General features: G+C 36.7%; 1 protein-coding gene across 3 annotated transcripts in view; it reads right to left on the reverse strand.

Annotated features, from left to right (window-relative positions):
* Nucleotides 1–15,047, reverse strand: part of PNPLA8 (patatin-like phospholipase domain containing 8) — a 45,563-nt gene extending 30,516 nt beyond the window's left edge. Inside the window, exons 1-6 of one of the 3 annotated variants that reach the window (XM_009327630.1) lie at nucleotides 14,957–15,032; nucleotides 13,816–14,669; nucleotides 12,790–12,939; nucleotides 11,392–11,543; nucleotides 9,537–9,631; nucleotides 4,581–4,752 (exon numbers count right to left, since the gene is read on the reverse strand). In XM_009327630.1, coding sequence (XP_009325905.1) covers nucleotides 4,581–4,752; nucleotides 9,537–9,631; nucleotides 11,392–11,543; nucleotides 12,790–12,939; nucleotides 13,816–14,646 — 1,400 coding nt within the window. In that variant the 5' untranslated portion in view covers nucleotides 14,647–14,669; nucleotides 14,957–15,032. Of the gene's footprint in view, nucleotides 1–4,580; nucleotides 4,753–9,536; nucleotides 9,632–11,391; nucleotides 11,544–12,789; nucleotides 12,940–13,815 lie in introns of all 3 variants that reach the window. The other 2 variants (XM_009327628.1, XM_009327629.1) reach the window with 2 other exon arrangements.
* Between the last annotated feature and the right edge of the window lie 247 nt (nucleotides 15,048–15,294).

Raw genomic sequence — 15,294 nt, forward strand, 5'->3', positions numbered from 1 at the left:
ACTTAGAAGAAAGTTAAAACATCTACGTGTAGTCTTCCATAACAATAATTCAATATGCATTTAACATCCATTTTTCAGGTGGGATTTTTTCACATGCATACATTTTATAAATCTGACAGTGAAATCACACGAATGGCCAGCATTGTAATTTATCATCACATCAGCATTAGGGTCGGTATTCTAATTGCTAACTAGAAGGTAGCCCTCCTGCATAGTGCAGGAGACTAAAGGATATCAGCATACTAGCCAATCATCTTGTATCAGCATCTATTTCAACTTTGATTTGCTCACAGTAAAGGTATAAAACTCTACGCAGTGGGTGCTCATCCATAACGATTCCAAACAGGCTTTCATTTAAATCAGCAAGTTTTCTTCCTCCCATTGAACACAGCCCACACAAACACAGGTGCATCTGTGCACTGTGTAAGGTGCATCTACCTTATTCTGCAAAGACCGTTTTCAGTATTGCCACACTTTTTAAGTAAGGTGATTCCATGTGTCGCTGTTAAGAGACCATCCATCTATAGCTCACACTACTGTGAGAGTAGGTAGTAGCGCTTCCACTGTTAAAAACAACACCTTTATCAATCTAGTCAGGTCAGAAGATAAAAGAAGCTTTAAATGCTACAATAGCAGTAGTCCTCAATGTAGATAGTAAATTCTATTTGGAGGTAGGACAATTTACTGTTCCACTAGTGGATATCAGTGCTTGAAGGATGGCTGTGTACGTGTCCTTGACAGGGAGGAAGGGGGACAGCTTCTAGTCCTATGATCGAAGACTGCAACTCTTACATCAATAGTGCTGTTTTATTTTATTTTTTCCAATAAATGCATTAATTCCAGTCGCACAGTCACCAGCCAGAAGGGGAAGAGTGCCATCTGCACTCACTAATTGATTACAGAAGGAGACGAAGGCACACAGAACCATGAAGTAGGAATATTCAGAAATAAAAGATGAGATTGACAGAGGTGAGATATGAAAGACACCTATTGATTTGCATCACTTTCATCTACTTCTTCCTAAATATCTGTATTAGATATTTTTTACCAAACCCTGAAAAAGATTAAAAAACTGCATAAGCAATATCCACTGCCTAATTACAGGAACTGTCAAACTGAGTAATCACTTCCTCACATCTTGTTTCTTATGAAGGCCAGGAACTGATGCTTCAGAGTAGGTACAAGAAATCCCTTAAACTACTATGCAACTTTAGACATTAAGGTCTAAAGATAAAAGTTTAATACCACCTCCAAATTTATTTTAGTTCTGTTGCTAGCATTAATACTATAATTGTGTACTATATAAATGTCTTTGTCAAGCCTCACTGTTCAATTATTTTCTTTACTGAAGTCACAACACAATTAATTCCAGTTTATTCACATACTGTGTTAAAAGAGAAAGTCCCCTAATTTTAATTTTATTGAATGGTTCCTTGTTCTTGAAGAAAAAATGGGAATGGTAATTCTCAAGATATCTTACTATCTCAAATTACTGCTTTAACTTGTTTGCTTTTTTTAACGAGAAAGAGTCCTAATTTCTTTGTGTGGGTTGTCTTTAGGTCACTGGCTACTTTTTACCAATCCTGCAACAGAAACATTCTCTAAAATGGGGTAACTGGAACTGTAAATACTATTTTAAATGAAACTGTATTATGGATTAATGTAACAGCATTAAAATATTTTCTGTATTTTCAATCCCAACCATCACACACTGAGTCATCTTGTTTGACCACAAGCATACAGATGTTTCATTGAACTGTCCATAACAACACCTAAATCACTTTTGATATTAAAGTTAGTCTAAATCCTGTAAGCATTTTACAGCTTTCCACTCATGGGTTATTACTTTACACATAATCTCACTTGCCATCCCATTTTTCCATTTATCTGCTTTGTTTGTGTCTGTCTGTGACCTATGTCCTCTAGACATGATCTACCTGAACAAGTCTCCTTTACAAATGTTGCTCTTTGTTGCAATATTAGTGACTCGACGCGATGACTTATTCCACTAATGCTATGAAGAACATATTGCCAACCATATGCCTAAAGAAACATTGTAATGGGCTACAGCCAGGGTGCAACCAAATAGTCTGGAGAAAGAGCATCCTTCAGTTCAAAAGGCAAAATTGTAACTTTCACCCCCTTCTAACAACAACAACAAAGTACCAGGAAACTATGAGGTCTTTACTGAAACTACAGGAGAGACTTCTATTGCGTGTTCCATAAAAAATACAGAACATCTTCCTGATAATGCTGCAAAATCTGTTAAGTATGTCTGGAGTGACCAACTGGTACAGAATGTGTTGCCCGTCTAGTCACTGGAGAGCAGCCTCAATTTACACTTCAATTTGCGTAACAAATACTGGTTTGAAGTATTATTACTTGTAATCCCAAACACATGCATTATCCATTTTCCTATATGGAAACATATAACTTGTTATAAACTTCCAACATGTAACTTTTACCCCTACCCTCTATACAGTGCTTTATTGCTTCTCAAGATTACAAATTCCCAGTATGGGATTTTAGTTAGCTTGTGCAAAGCCCTAGCTGCTCATCAAATTTCGCCAGTAGTTTCTCAAGACAGTATGAAAGAAGAAAATGGTATATGTAAACAACAGTCAAAAGAAAACAGAAAATTTGGAACTATAAGCCAGGTTCTTCTTACAAATGCAATTCAATATAGCATTACACAGACTGATGTACGGTAAGCATAATTTTCTGCACAAAGTAATAAAAGTAACCGATTAAAACCAGTCCTCAAAATGCAATTCAAGGAATACGTAAGAGTTAAGATAAGCATATACGTAGGACACAAAATCAATTTCCTACAGCACTCAGAATAAGAAGTTAGTTAACCCAAATTAGTTGTCATTTTCTGAAAGGGAATTTATAGTATGCCTTATGAATGCATGCAACATTAGCCTAATGCAACATTAGCTTCATTATTTTCAGCAAGAATACTTTCTAACAGAAAATAATACCATCAATATTATGGTAGGGCTAAAGGTATATTGCATGCCTGTATACTGTAAATGGATACACCCTATTTCAAGCAAGGCTGACAAGTCTACTACCATTTAAACAACAAAAACTCACCCAGCACAGGTAAGGCTTTTAAATTTAAAACAGAACATAAAGCAGTTCTCCCATGCAACGACTGAAAGTTAGACCTGACCTTCTTAATGCCATAAAGAGATGCTATATAACCTTTCAATTCCCTTCTTAGTTCTAGGCTTCTGCACCACAAAGAAGCCTGCAGGAATCCCTACTGTTTCAATAAAATGTTGTGTAGGCATAGCATCTCCCTTCAACACTGCAAAATTAGGTCAACAGAAAGTCATTTGTTGATCAGTAAATTTAATTTTTCATTTAATCTATGGATAGTATAGTAATTGCCTGGCTTCTCTCCATTGCACAGGAGTAGAGTGCTTTACCTCCCTCATGTGTTACATGTAGTTGCAAAGAATAACAGCATTTTAATTAAAGGCATTTATAATACTTTTCACATGAGGTAACTCTGATTTTCACAACACTTTTTAGTTAGGCAGGGGAGGAAAAGAGGAAAGACAGACAAAAATCTTTTCTAAAAAACCAGGAACTCCAGATATGATATCTGAGAAGAAAAACTCGTGATATTCATTTGATAAAGACATTTATTCCTAAAAATATGCAAAAGCAGAGAGAAGTGGTGCTTGGAAGCCTCTCTCTCCACTTCAGCAAAGAAGCAAGATGCTTAAAACGCAGGCAGCACAGGTATTCCCACTATAATGTCTAGAAAAAACTCTTTCAATCTCATAAAACACATTAATCATGTTCCTAAAGGAACCTGTCATTGCTTATCCAAAGAAGCTTTTTACCATTTTACATTTGCTCCCAGAGAAGATTGTTTCAGTTCTTTTACTAGCAGTGCCAGCTTACACTGTTTGGGAAACTATGACATTAGTTTGCTAAAAATTATAAACAATGGAACTATCAATACAAATACAGATGAATAAAACTAAGTAATAAAACTTGTAATAAGTTTTAATAATTTCTTCCAGTGACTTTTCCCGAATAGTCAGTAATGCATTTGTATACGTATCTATGGTCAAATTTCACTGGCAACTCTGACACAGCAGATATTTTTTCATTGCAATCCTTACAACTCATGTCCCTTTTCAAAGAAAAGGGCAATGGGCAAACCCCCTCCATATAGCAGCTAAGATTAAAAATCCCAACTACAGCACATTATTTCATTTCTCACCATGTCTCCTATAAGAAAAAAGGCACAGCAGGTGGCTAGTAAAATTTGTAGCAGATCCATAATGAGTCAAATCAAGCAGAGTTGGCAAGCATACAGGAATATAATCAGACATCAGTGCACTAAAGCTTACTTTACTCCCCAGAAACAAAAATCATTATGTTAAAGGCTTTCAATGCTTTGGGAAATATGGAAACAGCTATTTCAAAAGAGTGAGAGTATATGCTAATCCTTTCTAGTTGTTCTAAGAATTTCCTTACCAGTGAAACAATAACAAAACCAAAGGCGCTCTCACACATTACACTAATTATTTTTCACCTGATCATTTTTTACTTACTTGAGCATTTTTTCCCAGATATCACTGTCATAAAAGGCGTGGCTCCAACCCATTTTGACTGTTCCAACAATGACATTCTGCTTAAAAACGTCTGATCCTAATTTGCGATACAGTTCTTCACAATCATCCAGAGGGATATGGAACAACCCCAACATAAACGCTAATATTGCTCCTGAAAAAGAAATATTTTGAAATGTAAAATATAGCCTGGAGTAAGATTATAAAGATGGATTACCATTTAATGTAGTTCATAGGTTAGCAGAATATCTATCTTGAAAAGGGAAGATTAATTGACATTTGTATCACTAAATTCCCAAAAGTGATTAGGAATTTAGGAATTCCTAAAATTTAGATCACTATAAGATCACAAACTATGTTTTAAAGGACATATGCACGATAGGAAGAGTCTACTTTCAAAAACAGAACTATGAGAAGTTGACACATGGCATTATTTCATTTCGCAGATTTCATCCCTGCAAACATGTACATGGCAGAAAGCAAATTAAATCTACTGCTTTATTTGGAAAGGAAAATGAGTAAGAGAAATCTATGCTGTGGTACTAAAAAATATATTTGGAGCATTACTTGCTCTCTGGCAAACTCTGAGTCAGTAAAGAAAAATTCTAGGAAAATTCTGTAAAAAAGAAGGGAGTTTTGACTAGTTTGGAATACATTTGGTTGCAATCATTTATAATTAGTCATTCATACATACTGCCATCTAGTGTGTGCCTAAAAAAATTATGACCTACCCTTGTAGGAACAAAACAACAGTATCCAAAAAGCATGGTTGCAGAATACCATTAAAAAGACTGTGGAAAAACACAATGCATCACTACAATTCTTAGATATATTAAACTGAAAGTGACATATACAACCTTTCTAATCTAATCTAATCACAAACCAATCTAATTGTGCAATACTGTGAGGACATGTAATTAAGCATTATGAATAATTAGGACACATGATTTTTCCAATTTGGAAATGAATGCAATAGGTTTGAATAAAATTAATTTAAAAAGGAGTAAATTCTTGAAATAGAGTAAGAATAAAACACATATGCAGAAAGAGCTACATAAAGAAAGTTACAGATGACTTTAAAGGAAACATGACTTCCAAGCTTCTTTCACTCTCACAAATCACCCCACCACCATGATAGCTGAGTGTCAGTGGATTTGATGGTCTCAATTTTTTAAAAAGTAGCACACATGCTCAAAATAACCTGGGCCTACTGGACACATCAAAGTTTCATCAAGAGAAACTTACTCAACTGCCAAATCACCAAATGCCTGTATTCAACACAGACTAAACATCTAGCAGCAGAGAAAGACCATTTTCCTGAATCAGGCAAATCCTTTGCTACCTTCTTTTCCTCTTAAATCTCCAGCACCAATTCTATAATATCATGCGTTTGCTATTTTGGTGAACAGTTTCAAAGCCAAAGAGCCAAAATTCATACCAAATGCAAACTCATTTTCACTTCACCTCCTGAGAAACAGCACCAAAAAACTGCAGTCAACATGAGCACACAAGTGGCAGCAGATAATATCAGAGTGAAGGTACGTTAAAAGGCTTTGCTGAAACCCGCTGGATGGTAACAAGACACTCACAGGAGAGTAAGGTCAAAATCAAAGATATAGTGCAGGCTCTATCTGATAGTCCAGTGAAAAAAGTTTCTGATGCTTCCATCACATCCTGCTCTGTATCACAGACTCCTACGCTCCAGCCACCATCTCAGCCTTGACAGCCATCACTTCAGGGGGAAAAAAATACTAAAATAAAACCTGGGAGGCTAAGGAGCATAACTTGAAGAACACAGGGATACAGTTGGCTAATAAGACACACGATAGGCAAGAATATAACCTGAAAGACAAAAGTATTCCTTCCTTATTCAGTACTAGTAAGACTTCAGCTGAAGTGCTGTATCTGGATCTGAATGACATTCTTCAAAAAAGATGTGGACCAACTGACAAGAAGAAAAACCACACAAAAAAAATCCCCCAAAAACAATCACAGGTCAAGGAAATCAGTCTGTAAGGAAAGCCTGAGTAAACAGGCTACGACAAAAGCCTTTAAATGCACAGAAGGCTGCTTCGAAGAGAAAAGAAAGAATCTGTTATCCATGTCTCTGGGGAGTCAGGACAAGAGGAAACAAATCTGAACTGCAACAGGAAGATCCACATTAGACATTTGGATTTTTTTTTTTCCCCAAACGTAAAGACAGTGGAGCACTAGCACAGATTTTCTGAAGAGGTCTGACATGATTCAAAATCTTAGAAAATTGTCAATAGTGAAACACACACAGCTGATCCTTCCCTTGGGAAATGAGATCACCTCCTAAGGATGCTTCCAGCTCTATAATAGTATCTTTGATATACGGGGAGACCGCATGAGCAGTGAAAAGAACATACAAGCCACATCCACAGCATACCTGCACATAAGTTAACCTCAGTGGGTTAAGTGCTCTGTGCATCTGTAAAAGCATGTCATACTCTGGAGGACAGTGATAATCACCCTCACTTACAGAATTCCCAGCAGCTCAGTTCATGGGGCAATGGCACTTCCTCTTCTCAACTGCCCTGTTTTCATCTCTGGATTTTTGCACAGAACACGCACAAACTCAGTACACAATTTACATTAACTTGGTTCCCCATAAAAAAAACGTTCGGTGGCTACCACTGTGTTGCATGTGCTCGCAGATTTTCTCTGTGACTGCCTGCATTTACACCCTATGACCACCAGTGAAGAGAAGTACAGGGAAGCTAACTACAAAGACAGCCTCTGTGATGCTGAATTCACAGCAAACTGATTATTTCTAAACCTCAAAGGCAAAACAGCTAAATGATATTAAGAGATATGAAAACCACAGCAGGAAAAAAAAAAAAAAAGAAAGAGGACTGTAATGCACAAGAGGCATCCTTCCTATCATTTAATACATCACTTTTATAAACCACAATTCATCCAGCTGCAAGCTTCTGCAAATCCTATTGGCATATGTACCGTCAACACAAACCGAAATGGTAAAGTACACTGCTAGCACATGCTGACAGATACGTACAACCTCTCCCAGCCATTTCTTGTCACCTATTATTGCAAGCTGGACTACTGCAGACAAAAGCTTGAGAGTGTAAACAAAGCTTAAAAGAACACGTTAAGTACTTAGTAGCAGTTACAAAACCCAAAATTGGATGAAGAATTAAGAATAAAGTTAGTTCTAATCAGAGTAGTGGGATCGAATTGAGAACACCAGGTCTCTCTATACAAGATAAAATATCTTTATTATGATTGAAGGAGACATTAAAGAAGTGTTTTGTAGTGAAACTATCTTCCAAAAAACCCAACCACTTACTGCTCAATTAACTAACAAAGGATTTTTTCCAAAGATCATTAAAAATGTAAAGCAGGAAACTATATTGTGCCTACAAACAAATCCTGTCTAGTAGACCTAAACATTCTCCTCTTCTCTACTATTTTGAGACTATTAAGCAGATCTCTGGAAACATGAACATTATATCTACTCATGGTAATCTTCATTTAATATTATTTCTGAATTAAACTGTATGGAAGATAAGCATAGTGCAAAAAAAATTGAAGAATGTGGGTTTCTAAAGGAAACTGAGCTACTGAACTACAGCATACCTCTTATGTTAGAAATCAGCATTACGCTGCTACTGGTCTAGCATGATTTCTGAAAGAGATGACTGCCTTTTAAAAAGAAACTCATGCTTTAGAGTTTCCTACTTCCTAGGGAGGAGTAACTTACCATCGAGTCACAGAGTACTTAAGGCTGGGAGGGACCTCTAAAGGTCATCTAGTCCAACCTCCTGTTCAAACAGGTTCAGTTAGAACAGGTTACTCAGGACATGTTCAGCCGCGTTTTGAGTCTCTCCAAGGACAGAGATTTCACAGCCTGCGCAGGCAACTCCTTCCAGTGTCTGACCATCCTTGCACGGAAAACATGATTCCTTACACCTAATTGTAACTTCCCATATTCCAACTTGTCTGTTAGCTTTTCTCCTATCACTGTGCACCTTCAAGAAGAGTCTAGCTCCATCTTCTCTGTATTCTCCCATTAGTTGAAACAGCAATAAGGCCTCTCTTCTTAAGGCTGAATAAACCCAGTTCTTGCTGGGTTTTAAACTCTCTCCCTCTATGTCATGACCTCCAGTCGCTGACCATCTACTTGGCCCTCTGCCAGACTCACTCAGTATGTACAAGAACATACCCAACAGATTAAGGGTTTACTGAGGAGCCCAAAACTAGGCATACAGTGGCCAAACAGAGACCCTTAATCTGTTGGGTATGTTCTTGTGCATACAGCCCATATGCGGTCAGCTTTCTCTGCTGAGAGGGTACACTAATGATTCATGTTCAACTTGTTCCAACAAGACCAGGTCTTTTTCTGCAAGTTTCTAGGTTTCTAGGCATTCAGCCCACCTCAGACGGAGGGCTTCGTACATGGCTTTATTGAACCTTAGGTTGTTCCTGTCAAGCCATTTCTCCAGCCTGTACAGGCCAATCTGAACAGAGGGCATCACTGTACTGACCACTTCCTCTAATTTAGCGTCATCCAAAATCTTGCTACCAGCACGCTCTGTCCTGCTGTGCAGATCGTTAATAAAGACAGAAAACACTATTGGCCCAGTATCAGTCCCTGAGAGACGTTACCTTAGTCGTCTGTAAAGCCCCATAAACATCCAAGGTATTTGTATCTGTGTGCAAAATGAAGGTTTCACATTCGTTGAAAAAATCATAAATCAGTTTGAAGTTACAAGTGTATCATGAATCATGGATCTTCTTATTCAGAAGAAAAAAAGAAAGACTTTAAAAATCACACCTGTACTTTCCCAATTTACACTCAAAGTCAGAAACTGGCAAGTTCTGCAAAATCTACATTTACTCTCAGATGTTCTTTCACTATATTCATAGCAAAATTCCAACTTGTGGCTTAACAGTTACCTGTGCTTACACCACAAATGTAGTCAAAAAGTTGATGAACCTGCTTTCCAGTTAGTTCTTCTAGTTTCCGTAGAGTCTGAAGTGCAACTAACCCCCTGAAACACAAAAAAAACCCTTCACATACAATGGTAGTTTTATTTTAATAGCTCTAATTAAGCCCACCTTTGCTTAATTATAACTAATTATAACTGAGTAACTACAACAGTAAGAATCCTGAATATTTCAGGGAATGAAAGAGTAGCAGAACACAATTACAATGGAATGATGAATACTAAATATAAATGACATGCTCAGGCATACCAAAAATAGTACTCAACAGCTACAGCCATACTGATTTGTAGCAAAGGCTCAGGGATGATCATCTTCTGTGGATGTAGACTCGGGATAGATTTTAGCTGCATCCACAACACACAGCACTTAAAGTTTGGTCTTAACAGGGCTATATAATGCGCCTCAGGACACAGTATTTTTCTGTCTGTGGGTTTTTTGCCTCAATACGATGTGTCGGAAATAATGGGAGAGGTGCATTCCAGACCATCAGACCTGTGCTTTTATAGCACGAAACAGAGTATCTGGCACGCAAAGGTGCTAATTCTGCTGGGCTAAAGCTACAGAACTGTGTATGGCAAAAGGAGCACCAAACCAAGTACCATCCTGCCAACACATTCTGCTGAGAATGGCACCTCCCGCATGCTGCCCCCAAATCTGTCCTGGCTTGTGCTGAAGAGCACTAGGCAACCCAGTCCAAAACTATAACCAGCTGAGCACCACCAATTACGTGGCACAACAGCCCATAGTCAGTACTCAGGCTCACTCTCTGGACTTGTTTCACTTGGCACTATAGATGTAGATACCACTTTCTAAAGATAAGGTGTCTTCCAATGTCACTCCCCTAGAAATCTAACGGAAAAATTAACACACTGTATTTACACATATAGCATCCTTCTTTCTACTGTGTAAAATCTTTATGGTTTACAATGAACTTTTGGAAACACAAATGTTGAAGTTGCGACATACGCTTACTCCTTATTGAAGACAACTGATTTTGATGCAAGTAAAGAAATACTATGGGGAAACAAAAAGTTCGTGAAACTGTATTTTTGCAATGACTTCATACTTCACTTTCTACCGATAAAAATTTGCGAATCAGTAAGTATTTGCCAACAAGATTTCTTCAAATATGCCTGAAAACACAGCTTTTAGTAAACATCAGACTTCAAATTTAATGAACGTGCTTCTGCTACTACTCTTTACAAATTGTGGCAGATGCATAAATTCATGCAGAACTAGAGCACATGTAACTAAGGACATGTGGTGCATAAATTAAAAAAGTGTTCGTTGTAGAAGAAATATAAATCAACAGCATGGCTAGAGAAGCTTTCACCACTAGCCTATTCATTCTTTCATATGAGACCAGCCCTGCTAAGGCAGGTCACCCTCCAAACAAGTACAAGAACTTTTTTTGTATTACTAAGTCAACACAATCATAAGAGTACAAATTTACTTCTGGCATTTCACACTAATTTTGTATTTCTGAGATTAGACTTGTGAGCAGACTAACTCAAATAACCATTTAATTTACTTTCAAAAGGAGAAAGAGCCAATCCAAGCACTTAAGTGTGTAGCCAACTTTAAATGGGTAAGTAATTTCAGTGTCATAGGACTACTAATGCATGGAAATTTAAGCACAAATGCATACAAAAATACCACCCATCACTTGGACAGTCAAATGTAACAGAACTGTAAAGCATAAATTGCATCTTTGGGCAAAAACTTATCAAAGAGAATTTGAAATTTTATTTCCAGTTACAGTATGAAAAAGGCTACAAGTATATAAAAAAACCAGAGATTTTACCTTGTTCCTCCTCCATCAATAGTGAGGACTCGAATGCCCCAGCCTTTCACAGGGTCTGTATATCCAAGTATAGCTAAAGTCTCTCTAACAGCAGCCTGAAGACTTTCGTCATTTGCCTGTCTCAGACGCAGTAGGCATGGGATTAATTTTTCCTATTGATAAATACAGAGATATTTCATTCTAAAAGTATGTTTATACCAAAAGAATCCATGCGTAAATTTACTAGTTTGGCATTTAAGTATAAAAGTAATATATTAGTTAAACTCAGAAGAAAGCTTCTTTAAATCTGTATTTACCCATCTCTCTTTCTAACAAGGGAAAGAAAGGACTCCAATATTATGTCATATGCGCCTCATTGCTATAGTGACTACGTATCAGAATTAAACAATCAAGGTGAAATGTAAATCTTTCTAATAGCTAGAAAAGCTGTATTTACCAGCAGTTTAGTTTTGTTGACTTTAATGTCACGTTGGCCAAGCATAAACTCAAGTATGGAGCACACCAAGTATAGCTAAAAGCCCAGATTCTGCTGAATAAGTATCACACTGCTTCAAAACAGGAAATGCCTTCTAAGTACACTAATATTAAAACAAAACAAAAATTAAAATTCTTCTTTACACTGAGTAATTTTTAAATGTACAATTATTATCACAAAGATATACAGTATTATAATCAAAATGGGAGTAGTGAATGTACTCTTTCATAATAAAGTAATTCACATCTATTCACGTGGATGCCTGACCGGTACCCTGCTCAGATGATTCATCTGGCCTGCACTCCATTCCCAAAGATCTCTTCTCCAGCAATTCTACAATCTATGTCACACATCTGTCACATCTTGTGGAAAAAGGCATGACAAATGCTGTGATTTGGCTAGTACTGCTAGAATAGTCTACCACCCACCTCCTGTCCTCTCACTGCAGGAAAGAGAATGAGTAGGACTAGATTACATGAACTTATTTGATGGTTATACTCCACTCTTGTCATCTCTCTTCGAAGGAAGCATGCAAACAAGCATAAAAACTGTTGTGCATATGCAGATCAACTGTACCGTACATTCCCGTCTGGTCAATTGCAACAGAGGACACAGTGTACGACCTTCATCTACCACTAGAATAAGCTATACTATCTATCCACATGACGATGCTGTATGCTTCTAAATTAAACATTGCAACCTTAAGAGTCTTTAGCTAAACTACTGACAGTTTGCATACAAATCTGCTTGAACCAGCTAAAAAATAGCTATAAGAAAAAAAAAAAAAGAGACATTCACATTGTAATCTTTACAAACAGAAAATACAACTAGCCCACAAAAGCACAGAAGAAAGTTTTATGTTATTCTATGTCAATCGTCTGTCAGATATTTATTTTTTGTCTAAGCATAAAGACTATTTGCACCTTAATTGCAACTCCTCTGCTCTCTGGAAATTCTAGAAGATGATAGGTCAGTTCTTCAACCCTGCTGATACAGACTCTTCGATTAGAGGATCTTCGTAGGGCTTGAACTAAAGCTCGAGTCCTGTTATCAATACTCACTCTTGCAATAATCTAAAAAAAGATAAAGTTATACAAATAACATAAAACTACTCTAAGAAATGTGTAAAATTTGGCAAGATTAATTCCAAACTGTTATTTTAAGATTTCTCAGAAGTAACGGACAGCACGTTGTACTTAGACATCTGCTACAGGCTCCAAGTAAGCATTGCTTAAATGTAAACAGGCAACCTTTGGACTCTTTGTTTACTAGAAAAATAAAGGCAGCTCTCAGCAACAATACACCAAACAATCGTGTCAGCATGTACTCACATGTATTTTCAGGGCAACTCTGAAATCATACCATTTGGACCATGGAGGAGCGTAAGCTTACTCTAATTACAACAAAAAAAAAGCAACTAGATCTATCTATCTGTATTTATGTAATCTCTCTCTACATATATATGAGCTAAATATATGTATCTACTATACACACACGTGTGTATATACACTTACATATAAACTTATATATACATATATGTACTTATATAAAGAGTATATACACATTTTTATACAGTGTGTATATATTTTTTTTATATATACATGGTATATATTCTTATGTATAAGTACATATATGTATATGTAAGTTTACATATAACTTACATATACTATGTATATATAAATTTATATAGTTTTTATATAGGTGTATATACATATATACTTATGTAAGTACATATGTACTTATATGTATGTACACATATAAACGTATGCGTACATACACATGTACTTGTATGTAAGTACATACATAGGTATGTACTTATTTATGTAACTATATGTGTATATATACATAAGTTTACAAATCGGTATATACACGTGTATATATACACTTGTATAAAATATACATACGCATAGAAATAATATATGAAGAAAGAACACTAAACGAAGACTTGCCTTTTCTCTCTGAAGAGACAGATGCTTTTCCCTCTCTTCTGCGGTCTTAGCCTCTTTTCCTTTGTCCTCCTCACCTTTCTCAGACCCTTCTTGTTCTGGTTGTTTACTCTTTTCTTGTGAAACAACTTTTGTGTCGGATCGTAACTTGGGAACCAACCCACCAATGTAACTGTCTACAAAAGCTTGTACACTGTTACTGGGATATGAAAGAAAGTTTGCAATACTTTTTTTAGTGGAAACTGGAAGAGCAGTATCTGTCTTTTCAGGACCCACAGTCTCTGCTTCAGGAGCTACAGCAGCTGCTGAATCCACTGTCTTTTCTTCACTCATTACAGTATTTTCTGATGAATCGAGCTTATTCCTCTCTTCGCTTTTAGAGTCCTGTAATAAAGCATTCCTTTTTTTCTCTTGATCCATAACAGAATTATAATTAAAGTACCCGTTTATATGATCAGCTACGAAGTTGTAAGTCTCTCCAAAATTTGTAGAAAAGCAGCTTATATGAAAAAGGTGGGTTTTAGTAGACGCTGAATCTTCTGGACTATCTTGGTAAGTGCCACTTGAACTTACTAACATAGACTCCCAGTTTTCATTTGCACAAGTGGATTTCTTTGCAGCTGGGCCTCTGTTGCAATCCTGAGTTCTGGCATCTGTGACTTGTTTATCATTTTCTAGATTTGCATTGATGTTATTTGCATCTGCATTACTTTTATTTGCTTTTCCCAGAGTACCTGAGTGTGACTTTAATCGAGCTATCCGTGAAACCAGCTCACTGTGAGTGCCAGACACTGCCTTTGAAACAGATTCTATGGTACTCTTAATTCGTGACATGCGATTGTTCACTTTTGCAAGTCCTTTGGAAGAAGAAGTTAAAAGTTTAGAGACTCTGTAGTACAAAAAGTCATGGCTGTAAATGTATTTGTTATACCAAAATGTTCTGCTTCTGGCCCATTTACACCGAGGCTCGCTTGTATGAAAAACTCTGAGGCGAACGGCATGATTTATCCCCCAGCAGACTTTAGGTCTATACAAATACAGGTATTTGTTTCCTTGCTTCCACCAAAGACTTTTTGGGTTAATCACAAAGAACAAATATGCGTCTAAAGATAAATGAACTGTCATTACTTATAAATAATTACACCTTTTCTATGTTGCTTGTCTACTTCATTCCTGAAAATATATTTCAATAAATAAGTCTCGTATCACGGTGTTATCTGAAAAAAGGAAAAAAAAAAACAACAATGGAAACCCAAAACCAGTAACAAGTTAAACTAAAATCACAGAGTTGCTTAAAGCAGATGCAGCTTATTTATTCTTTCAGTACAGACAGATAAATATAAATTCAAATCAAATAATCTCGTGGGGATATCTACTGCTCAGGACATTTGGTAGCGTCATCCCAACATTTTAATTTCAACACGTTATTCCTTAAAGGCCAGTTTAAGTCCATCTTGAGCCATATGCAAGACTTGCCAAAAG

Source organism: Pygoscelis adeliae, unplaced genomic scaffold (assembly GCF_000699105.1).
Source record: "Pygoscelis adeliae isolate BGI_AS28 unplaced genomic scaffold, ASM69910v1 Scaffold113, whole genome shotgun sequence".
Classification (NCBI taxonomy): domain Eukaryota; kingdom Metazoa; phylum Chordata; class Aves; order Sphenisciformes; family Spheniscidae; genus Pygoscelis; species Pygoscelis adeliae.